We start from the raw sequence: 15632 nt of genomic DNA on the forward strand, positions 1-15632 counted from the left end.
CTTTACTTGTTGGTCAGCCGACCCTGGATTCATATTTCAACTTTACTGCTCACTGATCTTGAATGAATATGGGCAGGCTGGAGTCCATGTAACCCCCCTTTTTGGGCTCATTGGATGTCGACGAAATCATACTTTTTCCTGTGTAACTCATATAAATTGATTTTAGTCCTTACATGCCCTGAAATCATATCCTCATTTGAGGGAAAAAAAATTCTTCACAATAACCCTATAAATTTCCAAGAGATATATAACAAATATGCACAGCATGCTGGGTAGTGTATGTTATTACTTTTCTTCCCTGACAAAGCGCATGTGTGCTTGTGAGTATACAATTGTGTGTGTACAATTGTTATTGTAAGCTGTATTGAATGAGAATGTAAACAATATTAGATAAATCTATATATTAATTCCTCTGAAACTGTGAGTCTCCCTAATTAAGATTCTAATGTATAAGGGGTTTAAATTGAATTGCATTATAAAAATAATATCAAGAAATTTAGTTCAAGTAATCTTGACTCAATCCTATTTGAAATAATTAGGGGAAAAAACACACAGGGATTTAGTAATAGAAACATAATGCAATTTGTTGGCAGAATAGAATTAGAGATTTTGCTAAGAAGACTTAGATTACCAAAGGGGACATGGTGAATAATAAACTTATTATAGAATTTTATTTCCTAACATCTTATAGTATGGAGAAAAATGAGATGTATAAAAAAATATGTAAACAAACTGGACCTGTGAAAGGAAGGAGTCAATATATTACAGTCCCAAATTCAGCAAAAGCAATACACAGTAGAATGAAGGAGCATAGCTTAAGACAAATAAAAACCACTTATGCATATACACATACACACAACAACACAACAAAACAGAAGAGAACATAAACAACAGAAAAATAAAAAATTTGTAAGCATATATAAAAAATTAAAAGTAGGTAATATTAACATTAATAGAAATTAATAATAACAATAGAAAAATAGAAAATGTAATATTTCTATTCTCAGTACTAATTTTTCACATGTAAACTATCTTTATATGCATACATGTATTTATGTATTGCCTTTATTTAGAATGTAACTGTTAAAGTTTTACATTTAATAAAAATATAGTATCTAAGAGGTTCATAAAGTCAGATCTCACCTCAATGGCTCTAAAACTTTTTCCCATAGGGTCAAAATTTTTCAACCATAAAGGTGCCAACCGGTTTTAACAGGCTCTCAACTCTTGTGAGTTGGAGAAAGGAGATGGGGGGTTCTGTGTGGATATGGAGGGAAAAATTGTAGTAGGGAACTTGCTAAGTCCCAAATGTAAGACTCCACTATTTCCAGGTTTGCTTAAGATAAATGTCAAAAATAAGAAACCCACATGTTTTCTCCCCATTTAGAGAGCATTTGAAAACACAGTAGCCAGATGGCATGCTTTTTAGCCATCAGTGGAGAAAAATGACAGTGGTCAGTAAAGAACTTAACCAATGTCATGTGACCACTGAAGAGTCATTTCATCCAGTGAATTTAAAGCATTTTCAAATATGTCTAAGTTAACGACTTCTTCAATGAGAGAAAGCATTGATCTCCCCTTATTGAGAGAGCTACTACTTGGTTAATAGAAATACTATGACTCATAAACTGGGCTCATTTGACACAAAAGCCCCCAATTAAAGTTCTAATTAAAGTTCTAATTTCAGATTAAAGTTCAGATTAAAGTTCTAATTTCATTCTAAACCACCTGTAAATATGACTGAGATTTCAAGAACTGAAATAGAGGGATTCTTCTTTATACTCTGGCTTGCTGGAATTTTCACAATCTTATAGTAATCAAAAAATATTAAAATATTCATGATCAACTCTTTCCTCTGTGCAAACCAGAAGGCAGACATTTCTTGGTATGTCTTTGAGGGGGTCAAAAGACTGTGTTTGAACCAGAGCATCACACAGTTGCCATGTGAGTAAAAAGGTAATGCATAAAAACAATAATATAAAGAGAAAACCACATCAAAAATATTCCTAGTAGCATTTTTACCCTGCTGGTGTCCATTGGTTAATTTTACTCTAACTTGTTTCTATGTTCAGCATCTGTGGAATGATAAACTATCACTAGTGAATTAGAAATTATCTCACCATTTATGGGCAAAATGTACCTCAAAAAGTTTTATCTTTATTCAATAGAGAGCCTAACTCCACTACTGAAATGATTTTCTAAGACCTTTCGAATTCCCATGTTTTATTCGAAATTTCCTAAAATTGTTGTCTTTTCTATCATATATTCACTTCACAGCTTCCTATTTTATAAGCTTCCACTGTACCTCCATCTCCCATTCAATTATAAATTCTCTTATTTTGCATTCCCCTGTTGACTATAATTTACTGCTCATGGCTTCCACCCTTCTGCTTGTCGAAAGCTCAAGAATTATTTATTGAGCCTCACCAGTATATCTAAATTTGTCAAATCATTTTTTTTTCTCTCATAGTCTGAAAAGGAGAGGCTGTTTATTTCAATCGATTCCTGCAGAACAGCAGCTTATGGAAACTAGTTAGAAGCAAATTCCCAAGTAACTTAGACTTGGCGGTGTTCCATTACCTTTGATTATAAAAGGGCAAAATTAATGGGCAATTCATGAGGATGTGTGACAGAGAGGTGACAGGAAGTCACTCGATTCCAATGGTAGAAGTCAAGAAGTTGTTTATACTAGGTGCCATTTCAGCCTTTTCTTTCATCATGTGTGAAAAGAGTACGACTTTTGTGGCCAATTGAAATGGACTTTTCCTTCTAGATGGCTTTGTCACATCTCTTATGTTTAGAAAATTAATCTTTAATGAATGCTAATCAAGTTTCTAATTATAATATCTTTATATTTAATGTTTGTGTATCAGATGAAAGGCAAACATTTTGGGGCCAGTCACAAAGGACATGAATAATTTTCTTAGAAGCTTGTCTAATTAATTTTATTGCCCTATAATGTTTTTAAAGTTTGAACTGCAATCATTTCATTAATTTAGATAAAAGTGAATTTTCAGCATTTAAATATGGCACTTGTGTTGAAAATTATGGTAAGTTGTAATCATTTAAAACATGCATGTCCATATACTATAGATAACAATAACACATTTAGGGCATACTTAAAAGACTCGGGATACTAGTTTCTTATTTATTTTATTGTTTTTCTCTTTTTAAACTTAAGAAAAAGTAAATTGCTGGGACATTGATATACATAAGAAAACAAAATAAAATAACTATAACTCTTCTTGCCAATCTGCTTTATTGCCAACTTTAAAATGATAAATTTCAAGAAATATTTCAAGGGATCACCGATGATCAAATGATATAGCTCATGCTCATTAGCATATAACAGAAGATTCTTTTTGATATGTTCTCAACATTCTGTCCTGAGATTGTCACCAACCACTTCTCTGGATGCTCCCACCATTGGAGCTACTGATTATTTTGGTAATGGCATGGTATCCGGGCTTGCGGGCCTTTTACACGTGGCTTGCTCTATCTGAATGATTTGTCCACCTTTCTCTATCTAGGATATTTCTACTCATTATTTAAAGCTAATTCAAAGGCCAGCTCATCTTTTAAATATTTTCTGTGATTATAGGAAAATCTCTCTCCTTCCTGTATTCTTCCATAGCATTTTGTAAAGAAATAGTATATAGAGTAGATGGGGATATAAACAAACCATGATAATATGATATTTCCTTGAGTCTTGTAGATCCCTTGATTATAGAGCTTTGTCTTAGTAACTGGGAATACAGATGTACATATTTGTTAAACAGCTAAAGAGAAGAACAATGGAAGCATAAATAAAAGAAAGACAAAAGGGTGTTATCAAAATTCTCAGGAGGGTTACAAGTTATTTAACCTCCTCGAGCTTATATCTTATAATATTTTGAAAAATTAACCCAAGAAAGTATGGACAACTATGTTAATTCCACAGTTTTGTTTTCTAGGACAAGAGCAATTTTGCGATTGTATCATTCTATTCAGTCATAATTGTCCTAGCTTTTGGGAAGAGGGGATATTGTGGGTTGAATTATGGCTCCCATAAAGATATGTCCAGATCATAACCCCATTGATGTGAATTTGATGTTTAGAAAAGGGTATTTGCAGATGTAATTAGGTTAAGGATCTTAGGATGAGATCACTCTAAGGCCTACCTGGGTAGTCCCTAAATCCTATAACAAGTGTTCATAGAGGGTTGAAGACACAGGAAGAAGAGGAGAGAGCCATGTAACCCTGAAGGTGGAGACTGGAGTTATGCAGCCCCAGCCAAGGAATGCCTTGCTTTCTCTCAGCTGAGTCTTTGCCTGATTCTCTCTGGCCACTAGCTGGCCTACAATTTAGCCTCTATCTCCAATGAATCTACTAAATCTATCAATCTTCTCCCATTTGTCTTTGCAACAACCTCCACTGTTTTGAGATCATCAATAGGTTTAGACTTCTCCACATTCCTTTGCAAATGGAGTCGGTTCCTTTATGAGCGATTCAGAGCTCTCTGCTTCATGCTGCTTCACCCATTCCCAGACAAAACCAGAGCTATGGCTCTGTAGCATATTTTTAAGTGACACTTCTGCTTTAGGAGCTGAGTATCCTGTGGAAAGGGGAGGTAGTATTCTCAGTCTTCTCTGTGCCTCTCTCAACAAGAAACCTCCCCCTTATGAGCCATGCCAAGCATGAGCAGGGCCCCAGGTTCCTACTGACACTGTGCTCAATGAGTTGGGGACTTGGCAGAAGACAGCTGTCCCCACCTGCAGTTGCCTCAGCCACAGGTATCTGGGCAGGATGAGAATGGCTAACAACTTGCCCCTCCTGGGTAGATAACTCTGGACTAAAGGTTGGGGCAGCGGGAGCCCTGTGCTGTTGGGTGTGTTGATCTGGAGTCTACTTCCCATCCTGCTTTTAGCTGTGAGAGTGGAGGGAGTGAGCAGGTCTTGGTTCAAATACCACAGACTCTCTAAAACTGCTTTTTGTTATTGTTGCTGTTGTTGTTTTTCTATATGCCCTTTGGAGCTTTTCCATGGGCTTTATTATTTTTTTAAATAATTTTTACCAGTTTTTCTGGAGGGTCTATGGCATTCCTCATGCTATTATGCCACAAGTCTAAAAAAAAATAGAAAGAAATGAACAAACAAAACTAAATTATGTGTTAAAAGGCTTTTTGGAAGAGATGTGACTTGGGCAGAATCTTATAACAAGGAATTCAATAATTAGAAAGAGGAGAGATTATATTATGGTTAGTTTGGGGAAATGCCCGTGGTATGTTTTACATAACCACTAAGGCTACAGAAATTCTAACCATTTTGTCATACTCCACTAGCATATCGCTTTTCAGGGTCAAGGTATAGAGTTTAAGTTTTGTCTCTTTTAAATTTTGTTTACTGAGGTGGATTGTAAACTAAACTAAATTAAAATGAAACACTCAGAAACCTATTCCATTCAACTATCTAAGAAGACATTAATTTAGTCGATTTGGGGAATTGTTAAATAATTATAAGGAAATATATTGAATTTAGGATAAACAATATATAAAGTGCACACCATGAGATTCTTTACAGCTTTGAGAAGAGGATTGCAAATTTGGTTCTGAGTTTTTGACATGCCAAACCAAAGAAGAAAATACAATCATATGAAAAGCCCATTGTCCAATATATTTAAATAAATTATTTGCTTGTAGAGTTGCTAAGACAAATTAAATATCAGAATTGAAGAACATTCTCTGTTATTTGTGATCTTCTAACAGTATGAAGTGATAACCCCCAATCCCACATTACATCTAACAAAAAAATTAGATGGCATTATTCTAGGGATCTGGGCCCTTGGATAGTTAAGTACCAACTCACTCAGACACTACATATGAGAAATCATGTATTACTTTAATGCTTAAAGTTATCCCAATGAGAAACTCATGGAGCTTCTCCACCTTCTATGCTTGAGTTTTACCAACTGCTGATGATTTAGACCTATGATACAATTGCAATTTATTTTAACTGTGAGATTAAGAAAAGAAGAGAGAAAAATTAAGAATGTGGGGCTTGGCATAATTATCCTTTGGCAAAAATTGTGAAAATAAAATCTGTATGTGCATATATGCATATTTGCCTGTGGGGGGTGTGTGTGTGTGTATGTGCATCCGCACGTATGTGCACATGCATGTGCACATGCACATGTAGTATGAGAAAGAGGGAAGACAAAGAATATTATATTTATTAGTTTTGGCCTAATCAATCATTGTCAGTGAATCTGATTCAGTAAGGTTAACATTTTCTTCACTTCCCAAGAAGCGATATCATGTTTAAGAAATATGATAGCTTTTCTTTATATTTACAGTTATCTCACACTATGCATCTATTATTCACTATTATGTATACACAGTTCATTAAATCCATGGTGATCATTGGCTATTTATTAAATGATTAGAGAGATTGAAAAAATACTGTAATAGAAGGCTTCTGTAATCACATATATAGGTATACACACACACACACACACACACACACACACACACGAGTCAGTCTAGGATATGGAATGGAAAGAATGACTATTAAATAAACAAACAAACAAATGAATGAATGAATGAATGAATGAATCAGTAATTTTTAGAGTTGAAATATAGGATTACACAATAAAATTAATCAATCAAAGGGACTCTGCCTTGGTGAAATTAAAAGTACTACAAGCAACAATGTATAAGTTACATTGTGTGGTCAATCTGGGAGCCTTGCAGATGATTAGTGCAAATTAGAGAATGTTGGTGGTACAACCCAGTAGATATATCCAGTTCAGCATTTGATATTTGTATTCAAATTTCAAATAGCAGTCAAACTTGAGATAAATACCTATAACAAGCCTATAAGCATTTATGAGGAAATGTCAGTGATTAATTACCCAAACAAACCAAATATATTTTGTTTTGGACTTCATTGATACTGTACTGTGAAATGGTTATGTTGGGAGGCCAAAACTACATCTTGGAATTAATTTTTAACTGAATAATCTTGGTAAAGCAACATAATCTTTTGAGTGTTAGTCTCCATCTAAAATATGGGAATAGCATTATCTACTTTAAAGCTCTTTAGTGAGAACTAAATTAGATATGATTATGTGAAATATCTTACCCTGTATGTAGTAAACACTCATTATGCACGATGCTGATGATGCTGATAATTACAAAAGGCAAAGGCTGAAATGCCCTTGACTATGTGCCCAATACGATCTGAGCACTTTTAATTTTTTCTCATGTAATATTTATCACAATTCTGTAAATAACATGTTAAGTTCTTGAGTTTTGTTTCCTCAGAAATAAAATGAGGCCAAATAACTTTTTGAGGATCATGTAGATACTCAGAGGCAAAGATGGAGCCCCAAACATTGTTCATCTACTGCAAACACTATACTCCCTTTTACTCTCCAGCAGCTGCTCTTCAGTTTGTTGTCAGGCTAGAAAAGAGATCTAAATCTTTAAGGCTATAATTATACCTTATACTTTATTTATCCACCTCATTCATGTAGATAAAGCATAAAGTATAAGTTCCTTGTCTTAAGGTCCTGTGTTATACTTTTAAACTGCCCCTGCAATGGAAACTTGGGAGGCATATCACAGATACAGAGAACAAACTGATGGTTGCCAGATGGGAGGGGGGTTGGAGGGCAGGGAGAAAAAGGCAAAGGGATTACGAAGTACAAGTTGGAAGTTACAAAATAGTCACAGGGGTATGAAGTATAGCATAGGGAATATTGTCAACAATATCGTAATAACTATGTGTAGTGCCAGGTGGGGGAGGTACTACGCTGATAGGGGGGATCATTTCATAAATTCTGTAAATATCTAACTACTATGCTGTACACCAGAAACTAATATAAAATAATAATAAGTATCAACTCTAATCGAAAAATAAAAATTAGAAAAAAATAATTCATTAGACATAAGAATAAAAGAAAAAGGAAATATCAACTGACACATTTAAAGTCATTGGCTTGATTTTTGGGAAGTGAGGTTATTTCATTATTGGGGTGGTTGGAATTCCACAGGATAATATTCATCCATCCATGGTTAATCAAATTAGAATATTGGTGAGTAGCCATGACAGTTAACTCAATTTAAATCTTGTAGCATCGTCAGTGGTGTTAACCAATTCTAAATGTATAACATGGCTATGGTCATTTAGTGTGTGCCTTAGAAATACTTTTGTATTTAACAAAAAAAAAAAGATTTTTGAAGGTTTTAGAGATCTGAATTTAATCAATTATCAGAAAGAAAATTTGATAGATCAAATGTAAGTCTATTTTTTCATATTCAAAAATCAAACACTTTCCCCCCTCTTGGCTTGCTTATAAATATTCGGTACCACAGAAACACAAATAAATAATTGGCTCTTTCCAATCCGTTCTGTATAATTTATGAGATCAAAAAATTGTACAATTGGGGTCAAACTGTATTGTATTTATTACAAATGAAAAATCATCACATGGCTCAAGTCAGCAATGTATTAATGGGCCAGATTTCTGTGCGTGTGTGTGTGTGTGTGTGTATAACTTTTTAAATTTAAGGACCTAAGGATTAAAGATTAAGTACTAAATTCTCTACTATCGGAATTAACCTGGAAAGATTAGAAGATTATTATCTGTTTACACTGATGAAAATCTTTATGAAAACAATATTAAAATGACTTGGGCTTAACTTATCCAAAAAGATTCCAAGGTCAATTTTTAATAAAAAATAAAATTCATAAATGATATGATTCCCCTTCTTTAAGATGATTCCTTTTATCATTGTTAAGGACACCCTCTCAATAATTGTTTGGTTTGGGCCTTTTGCTGGGTTTTGATGTTTATCTTTAATATACAGCCAGCCAAAAAAGCAAAAGTACAAAAGTGGGTTGTAGGGAACCCAAGATAAACAAAGTGATAAATCTTTGTTGCATACAGCATTTTTTTTCTTTTGTATAATGGACTTTATCAATCAAACGAAGCTTTCTTCATCAAGGAAACTTCTTTTAATTATTCAGAGGTGGTCTTCATCAAGCTAAGCAGTTAAGCACTTGATATTTTTCTTCATCGAGTGGTCAGATTTTATAATCACCACATTGAAAACACCCCAATTAAGGGAAGTTGAAACAGACACATGCTTTCAAGAAGAAAGTTGAGTTGCACGTTAAAAATGAAATACCCTCTATGCTGATGTTATTTTTTCCTTCCCATAGGGAACCACAGTCAGATATCACGAGTACCTGTTGCTATAAAAGTGCTGGATGTCAATGACAACGCCCCTGAATTCGCATCCGAATATGAGGCATTTTTATGTGAAAATGGAAAACCCGGCCAAGTAAATATCTCCATGTTGTTAATGCTGATATGTTTGTATACAACTGTCTCATATTTGATTAACCTGCCTTATAGTGTGCATTTGCATCATTTATGATCTGCAAAGTCACAGGCAAGAAACATTCAAATGGGAACAGAGAAGGAGTATTTTTTCTTTCTGAGATGTTAATTTTCTTCCTACTTGTGACCAAATTGGCTCCTGAAGTAGAATAGCCTGCTGTGCTGTGAGCCCAGAGCCAAATAACTATCTTAAAATATCTCGGGGAGGTATTAGAATGATGGGGACAAAAATTTAACCTTCAAATGACAGGGAGCAAGGGAAAAGCTTATGGGGAGGGCATGCTTCTTTCACAACAAACAGGAATAAAACATAATAGTGGAATCCAGAATGACCAGTTGTAGGAAGTGAATTTTGAAATCTGTAAAAATGTAGTTAATTTAGGTAGATATAAGGTAAACAGCATGTTTTACACATGCAAGTGTAGCATCTGATAATTGTGTATTGATGGCATATTTTCTACCTGTCTCATATAGCATAAATAGGGGCAATGAAGATGGGGGCGGGGGGAGGTGGGGAGGGATGGAGGGAAAAAAAAGAAGAAAGAAGGAAGAGACAGAGGAAGGAAGTTGTGCGGGAGGGAAGAGGAAGAGAGTTATAAGCAAAAAGTATAAAAACAAAAACAAAACCTGCTATACTCTGAATGTCAAAATGGAAATAGTCTGTAAAATTCTAAAAACCACAAATGTAATAGATTTATTTTAACAAGGTGCCAAAGTACTGTATGTTTAAGAAATTTATCGTTTTTCGACTTCCTAATTTATTTCTGGATGGTGACATTTTAATTTAAATAAACAGCAGCTGACAGCATGACACTGGAGTTGTTAATCCAACTATTCTTGTGCCTCATGTGGGTGTTAGGAATTAAACTTACTATTTGCTGAGCAGTTTACCTGACAAGAGTCAGATTTTTTTCCACCTAAAAAAAGAAATAGCACTGTAGCTTTATACTTTTAATTATTACAAAAATGTCCATGTGTTATCATCCTATAAAACAGTGGACATTTTCCCCTAGACTACTCTCATTTATCTGAAAGATTAGCATTGTTTCCATGTACCAAAGTAAGGCACACACATGCACAGAGAAAAACTAAAATTGTAATAATAAAACTGATTAATTTTAAAAATCTAAACATCATAAATATTGTTATAATCAAAGCATTAGCCTTTCAGTGATATGCTCTTTTTTTTTTTTAACATTCTAACATTAGTTCAAATGTTTCTTAATTTTTATCATGTGGAAATGCCCTCTAACAATCATGTTTAGACCATTTTCATTTGTGGTCCTTTAAGGGTGGAGTGTGTGTATATCTATATGTATATATGCCATATGTATATGCTATATATATGGCAGTAAATATCATTTAGCTAAGTTGGTGGATCGAGTTGGCAGAGAGAGTTCAATCAAAACATATAACATATATGCAGGTCAGTTTTAAGGATATGATTGTGTGAGCCAGATCATTGCTGGGGTAATGTAGCCAATCACAGACTTGTAAGCCAGCTGCTTTCAATCATACAGAATCTGTCAAATGCATTATAATTTAAATAAAACTTCATTGTTCATGCAAAACTCATCACGGAAGTTTAGAGAGTCAATGGCACTGATATTTCAAAAATTCAACAGTGGCTTCACTCATGATATTGACATGCATGCCTTTGAAACTCCCAAAATTTGGAGTTCTACCAGGTGGATTTTGACTGTTTGCAAGGTTTTAATGATTCCTCAGCAGTTCTTATCCTCAGGAAAAAAAAAAAAAAAATGCATTGTTTCATCATCTTTCCTATGGAAGATCAAAATAAAAAAGAAAAGTTGATCCTTTGTTTTATGATTTTTGCAAATCAAAATTAATGACTCCTGTGAAGAAATGTGTATGTTGTGTGTGTGTCCAATGCACTAGATTATCCTCAAATGAATCTGTTTAGGCACATTTCTTAGAGTTCATTTTTACATGTAGAGATCAGGTCTTTGGCTGTTCAGCATAATTTTTGGACATATGGCTGACTGGTTTATACACATGTAGTCATTCAAACAACTCTTGAATTCCCTGATTCCTTTGTGCTAGTCAGAACTCATGTTTGATTCATTACATCATTCCTAGGTCACTTTTAATGGCTTCGGTATCTCATTTTTATATTTAATGTTTTCCAAAATTCATCTTTGCTACCTACACTAGTGTTCACTCATATAAGTTCAGCAGAGATACACTTTTAATTGTCTTTCCTAATACCACACAAACCATCGACTCCCTTTGAAATTAGAATATTCATTATCAGATGATCACACACTCATGAGAGACAAATGTCAAAAACTGAATTAGCACTAAAGTCATAGTCACTCAACATTTTTCAACAGTTAATATCTGCTCTACAACAGCTTCAGAGAAAGAAATGCAGGTGACTTGGAATTGTCTGGTTTGCCTGGAAGGTATGGACTTAAGGGGGTCAATGTCTTAGGAGGTGGTGCAGCTGGTGATTATTAGCTGTGATCAAGAGCAAGCCATTAAGAAAACCTAGTCTGAAAACTTCCGGACTGAGAGAGCCTTTCTTTGTAAAGTGGTTTATAAAACATCTCACAAAATGAAAACCAGTGTCAGTGGCAGGTAATTCTATTGTGCTTGACTCTTTTCCACTGTATTAAACTCATTTAAATAAAAAAAAAAAAAAATCAGAGAGAGAGAGAGAGAGAGAGAGAGAGAGAGGAAGAGAAAGAGGAAGAGGCCACTTTTCTCTAATACAGATCTCCCCAGTTTATGATACGTCTGTGTTAAAACTGGCACATGTTCACTTTGAAAGTAGAATTGCAAATCATAATTGTTCCTACTACCTTCTCATGATTCTGAAGTGAAAGATGACATTTTCTCAGATTTGTTTCCTTAAGAGAATAACAGCCACCCATGACACACAGAAATAGTTCACAGTTTCTTATATAAAATCAATGTGAATCCCTTTTGATTAGAATCCTTTTAAATAATCCTTCCATCACATAACTAAATGTTAATATGATATTTTCTGATTACTAGTTACTTTTTTATTTCCGGTAGATATAGGTAATTTATTTTAAGTCAAAAGATAGAAGATGATGTATATTTTTAGTCCCTAACTCAATGATGGCATGATAGAGTCAACTGCAGATTACTTGGTCCTCAGTCTAACAAGAAAAAGAAAAAGATGCTCTCCACTTATGCCTCTCTAATGGCCAAGGCAGAAATGAGAGTGTGGACTGAAGAGTTCAAAATTAGAATGCAAAACCTATGACTGACAGTTCGTGTGTCTAATAGGATGGTTGGTTTGGGTTAGTTAGTAAATATTTATTGAATGCAAACTGTTCCAGTGCTTGGCTTGGTCCTAGGGATTTAGTGGCAAACAACGTCCTAAACATCAATCTTTTTTTCTTCAGAGAGTTTTCTTTCTGAAAACAAAACATCATCATCATCATCATCATAATAATGATAAATGATAAAATTACAAGGAAATTCCTCAAATTCTGTAGGCAGAAAGGAGGCCAAGGAGACAAGGGAAATGGAGCTATCTTAATGAAGAGACCTCTTAATATAGGGCACATTCCACCAGAGACAGGAAACATCTATCAAGTGCTGAAAAGGAGTCAGCTGGAGATAACCCAAATTCTGTCTGACGAGAATGGTAATCTGGCTGGAGGGGTGGAGGAACAGATGTGGAGAAACCAGTATCTCCTTCAGTGTGCCTGATACTGCCACACTCAGAATCAAATGTGAAAAAGAAATAGAGGACTTCTAGAATTTTATTTCAGATGCTGGCCTCTTGTTCACCATACATACAGACTTAAAGTAATTTGCTCCAGATGGTTCATAGACTCAAGGACTAAATGTTGTATTTCTAGATGCTGAGTCAAGGTTCTTGTTTAGTCTCAGAATATTTATTGTTTGAGATTGAGTTAGGCGACAGACTGCTTCAGCTCTTCTTCCTTCAGGAAGGAGCTTCCCCTGTTACTATAAATCAATTTAGTAGAGGATAATTTAAGCTTCGTCACCATCTATAGAAGTTGAGATATACTACTGGACATCAAGTTAATTGTTTCTGAATTTAAAAAATACTTTGGTTTGCCTCTTTTAATCCCTTCTTTCCCTAACCAATACTACAGCATATAAAGTTTGCTATATCATAGGTCAAAAAAAAAAAAAAAAAAAAAAAGTTAATAGCCTATATTTCTAGGTGCGTATCTAGCTGATGCTTGATATATAATGGATATTCACAAAAAAATTTAAATCAAGGTTGTAATTCATTTCATTCAGCAGTGACAAATATTTCAATAATTAGTTTCTCAGATATTACCATGGAAACAACTTGTTCTACTCACAGACATACAGTGCACAAGCTAACCTCTTTAAATGAAAAATCATTCATTTATATATTGAACAATATTTATTGCACATCTACAAGATAATAAATATTGTAATATGACCTGCAGAAGCAGTATGAAAAGGACAAGAAAGTGTTCTCCCTAATAGAACTTAATGAGAAAGAGGAATTAAAAAAAAATTAAATGAATAAATATTTAAATTTTGAAAACTGGGTTAAAGAAAACATAAATGCAGCTAGTCAGGGGAAAACAAAGCAAAGATCTATTTTATATACTGTTATCAGATAAAGTTACTTTTTAAATGGGTATAATTTAGTCTGAAACTGGAAAAAAAAATGAGAAGTGGAAGCCAGGACCTTCTAGCCAGCAGGATAAGCTTGTGCAAAAAACCTGAAGGGAGAAAGATCTTGGTTTCTTTGAAGAATTGAGGACATCTGTGGCTAAGCATAATAAGTATAATAATAAAAATGTAATAAGCAAGAATGAGATTTGACAAAAAAAAAGTTCTATGTTTGAAGACAATCTACATGGGCACATGTACACACGATTAAGCAGAAAGAGCATTAAGAAGACTGTAAGTTTAAAAGTAACAATAGCCTGGTCTAAGTTGGTGGCAGTGGAGTTGGAGGGAAGTGATTGCAAAAGCTGCATGCTCACATGAAAGAAATAATACATACAGATATCTAACATGTAATCAATCATCACTGATCTGAGAGTTTGGTGTTACAACCACATTTTGCAGAAGTGGAGCTGAGGCTGAAAAGGAGTAAGGAAGGGTTTACCTGAGGCCATGAAGAGTGGCAAAGACAGGTTTTGAAGTCTGTTCTTGCAAGTGCCCAAGTCTCTGCACTTTCTAGAATCTCACAGTGCTTCCTAAGGAAGCAGACTTTGAAATTCCAACACACTTCATAGAAAAATAGTAATGAGAAAAAGATTCGATCAAGAGTGAGCATTTTTCAAAAGAACAAAATAACTCCTGTGACCAATAACACACTTTATTCAAAAGCATTTCGTGAAACTTTAAGTGAAAAGAAATAAAGCTTAATAAGAAAAGTAAAATAATAATCTCTTGACAAACACCAGCAATGAATGAGTTTGCTACTTCATTTTATTTACTTTTTTAGTTTCTGTTAGTCTTTTTCTAATAAATGTGAAACAATGAAATGCAATTGTGACATTTTATAGCACTTATGAAACAATAAATACAGGAGATAGATTTAATTTTAACTTTCATGCTGACAGGCATCTTCCAAGATATCTATCTGTATACACACGAGGGAGACAGGATTGATTTTAAAATGCATGAAATTGAGGGCCTCAACAAAATGCATAAAGGACTATTTTCATTTTATTTTGGATGGATTAAGGAGATAGTAAATTAGTGAAATGCGTAAAACAATATTTGAGAAAATCATTTGTAACAAAACATAATTCAAGAGTCATTAGGAGTGGTATGACTATTAGAGGACAATTTTGACAGAAGGAAAAGTGTAAGTGAACAAATATCGTGGAAGAGTTTGAAACTGGAACCATTAAAATGTGAGTCATAGCTCTATAATTTACTAGTTTCCTGACTTTGGGCTTCACTCATAATTTAGGGATATCTACCTCAATATCAGTTGCTCATAAATAATTGTAATTAATTATAGTTATCTATTTTAACTAGTTTCATAGTCTAAGCAAAATATATTTTATTAGTATGTTTTTGTTGTGTTTACTGCTGTTGTTATTGTTATATATTTATGAGGTTTGATTTGGCACAAAATACTATAAATAATCCCTAAATGAGTTACTAAAACAGGACAATCTATTTTCCTGTATTGGAATAAATCTTTTCCTGTAAAACATTTTCTCACAAAATTTTTTTTTTGTAAAATATTTACAAGTGTTTTATTTGTTAAGGATGAA

General features: G+C 34.0%; 1 protein-coding gene across 3 annotated transcripts in view; it reads left to right on the forward strand.

The window, feature by feature from the left end:
- CDH8 (cadherin 8) overlaps positions 1-15632 on the forward strand; it is a 309903-nt gene that overhangs the window by 241410 nt on the left and 52861 nt on the right. For all 3 annotated transcript variants that reach the window (XM_016150682.2, XM_016150693.2, XM_036232112.1), the window contains exon 9: positions 9204-9325. In XM_016150682.2, the coding sequence (XP_016006168.1) occupies positions 9204-9325 (122 nt within the window). The remainder of the gene's footprint in view (positions 1-9203; positions 9326-15632) is intronic.

This window comes from Rousettus aegyptiacus, unplaced genomic scaffold (genome assembly GCF_014176215.1).
Source record: "Rousettus aegyptiacus isolate mRouAeg1 unplaced genomic scaffold, mRouAeg1.p scaffold_m13_p_14, whole genome shotgun sequence".
Lineage (NCBI taxonomy): Eukaryota > Metazoa > Chordata > Mammalia > Chiroptera > Pteropodidae > Rousettus > Rousettus aegyptiacus.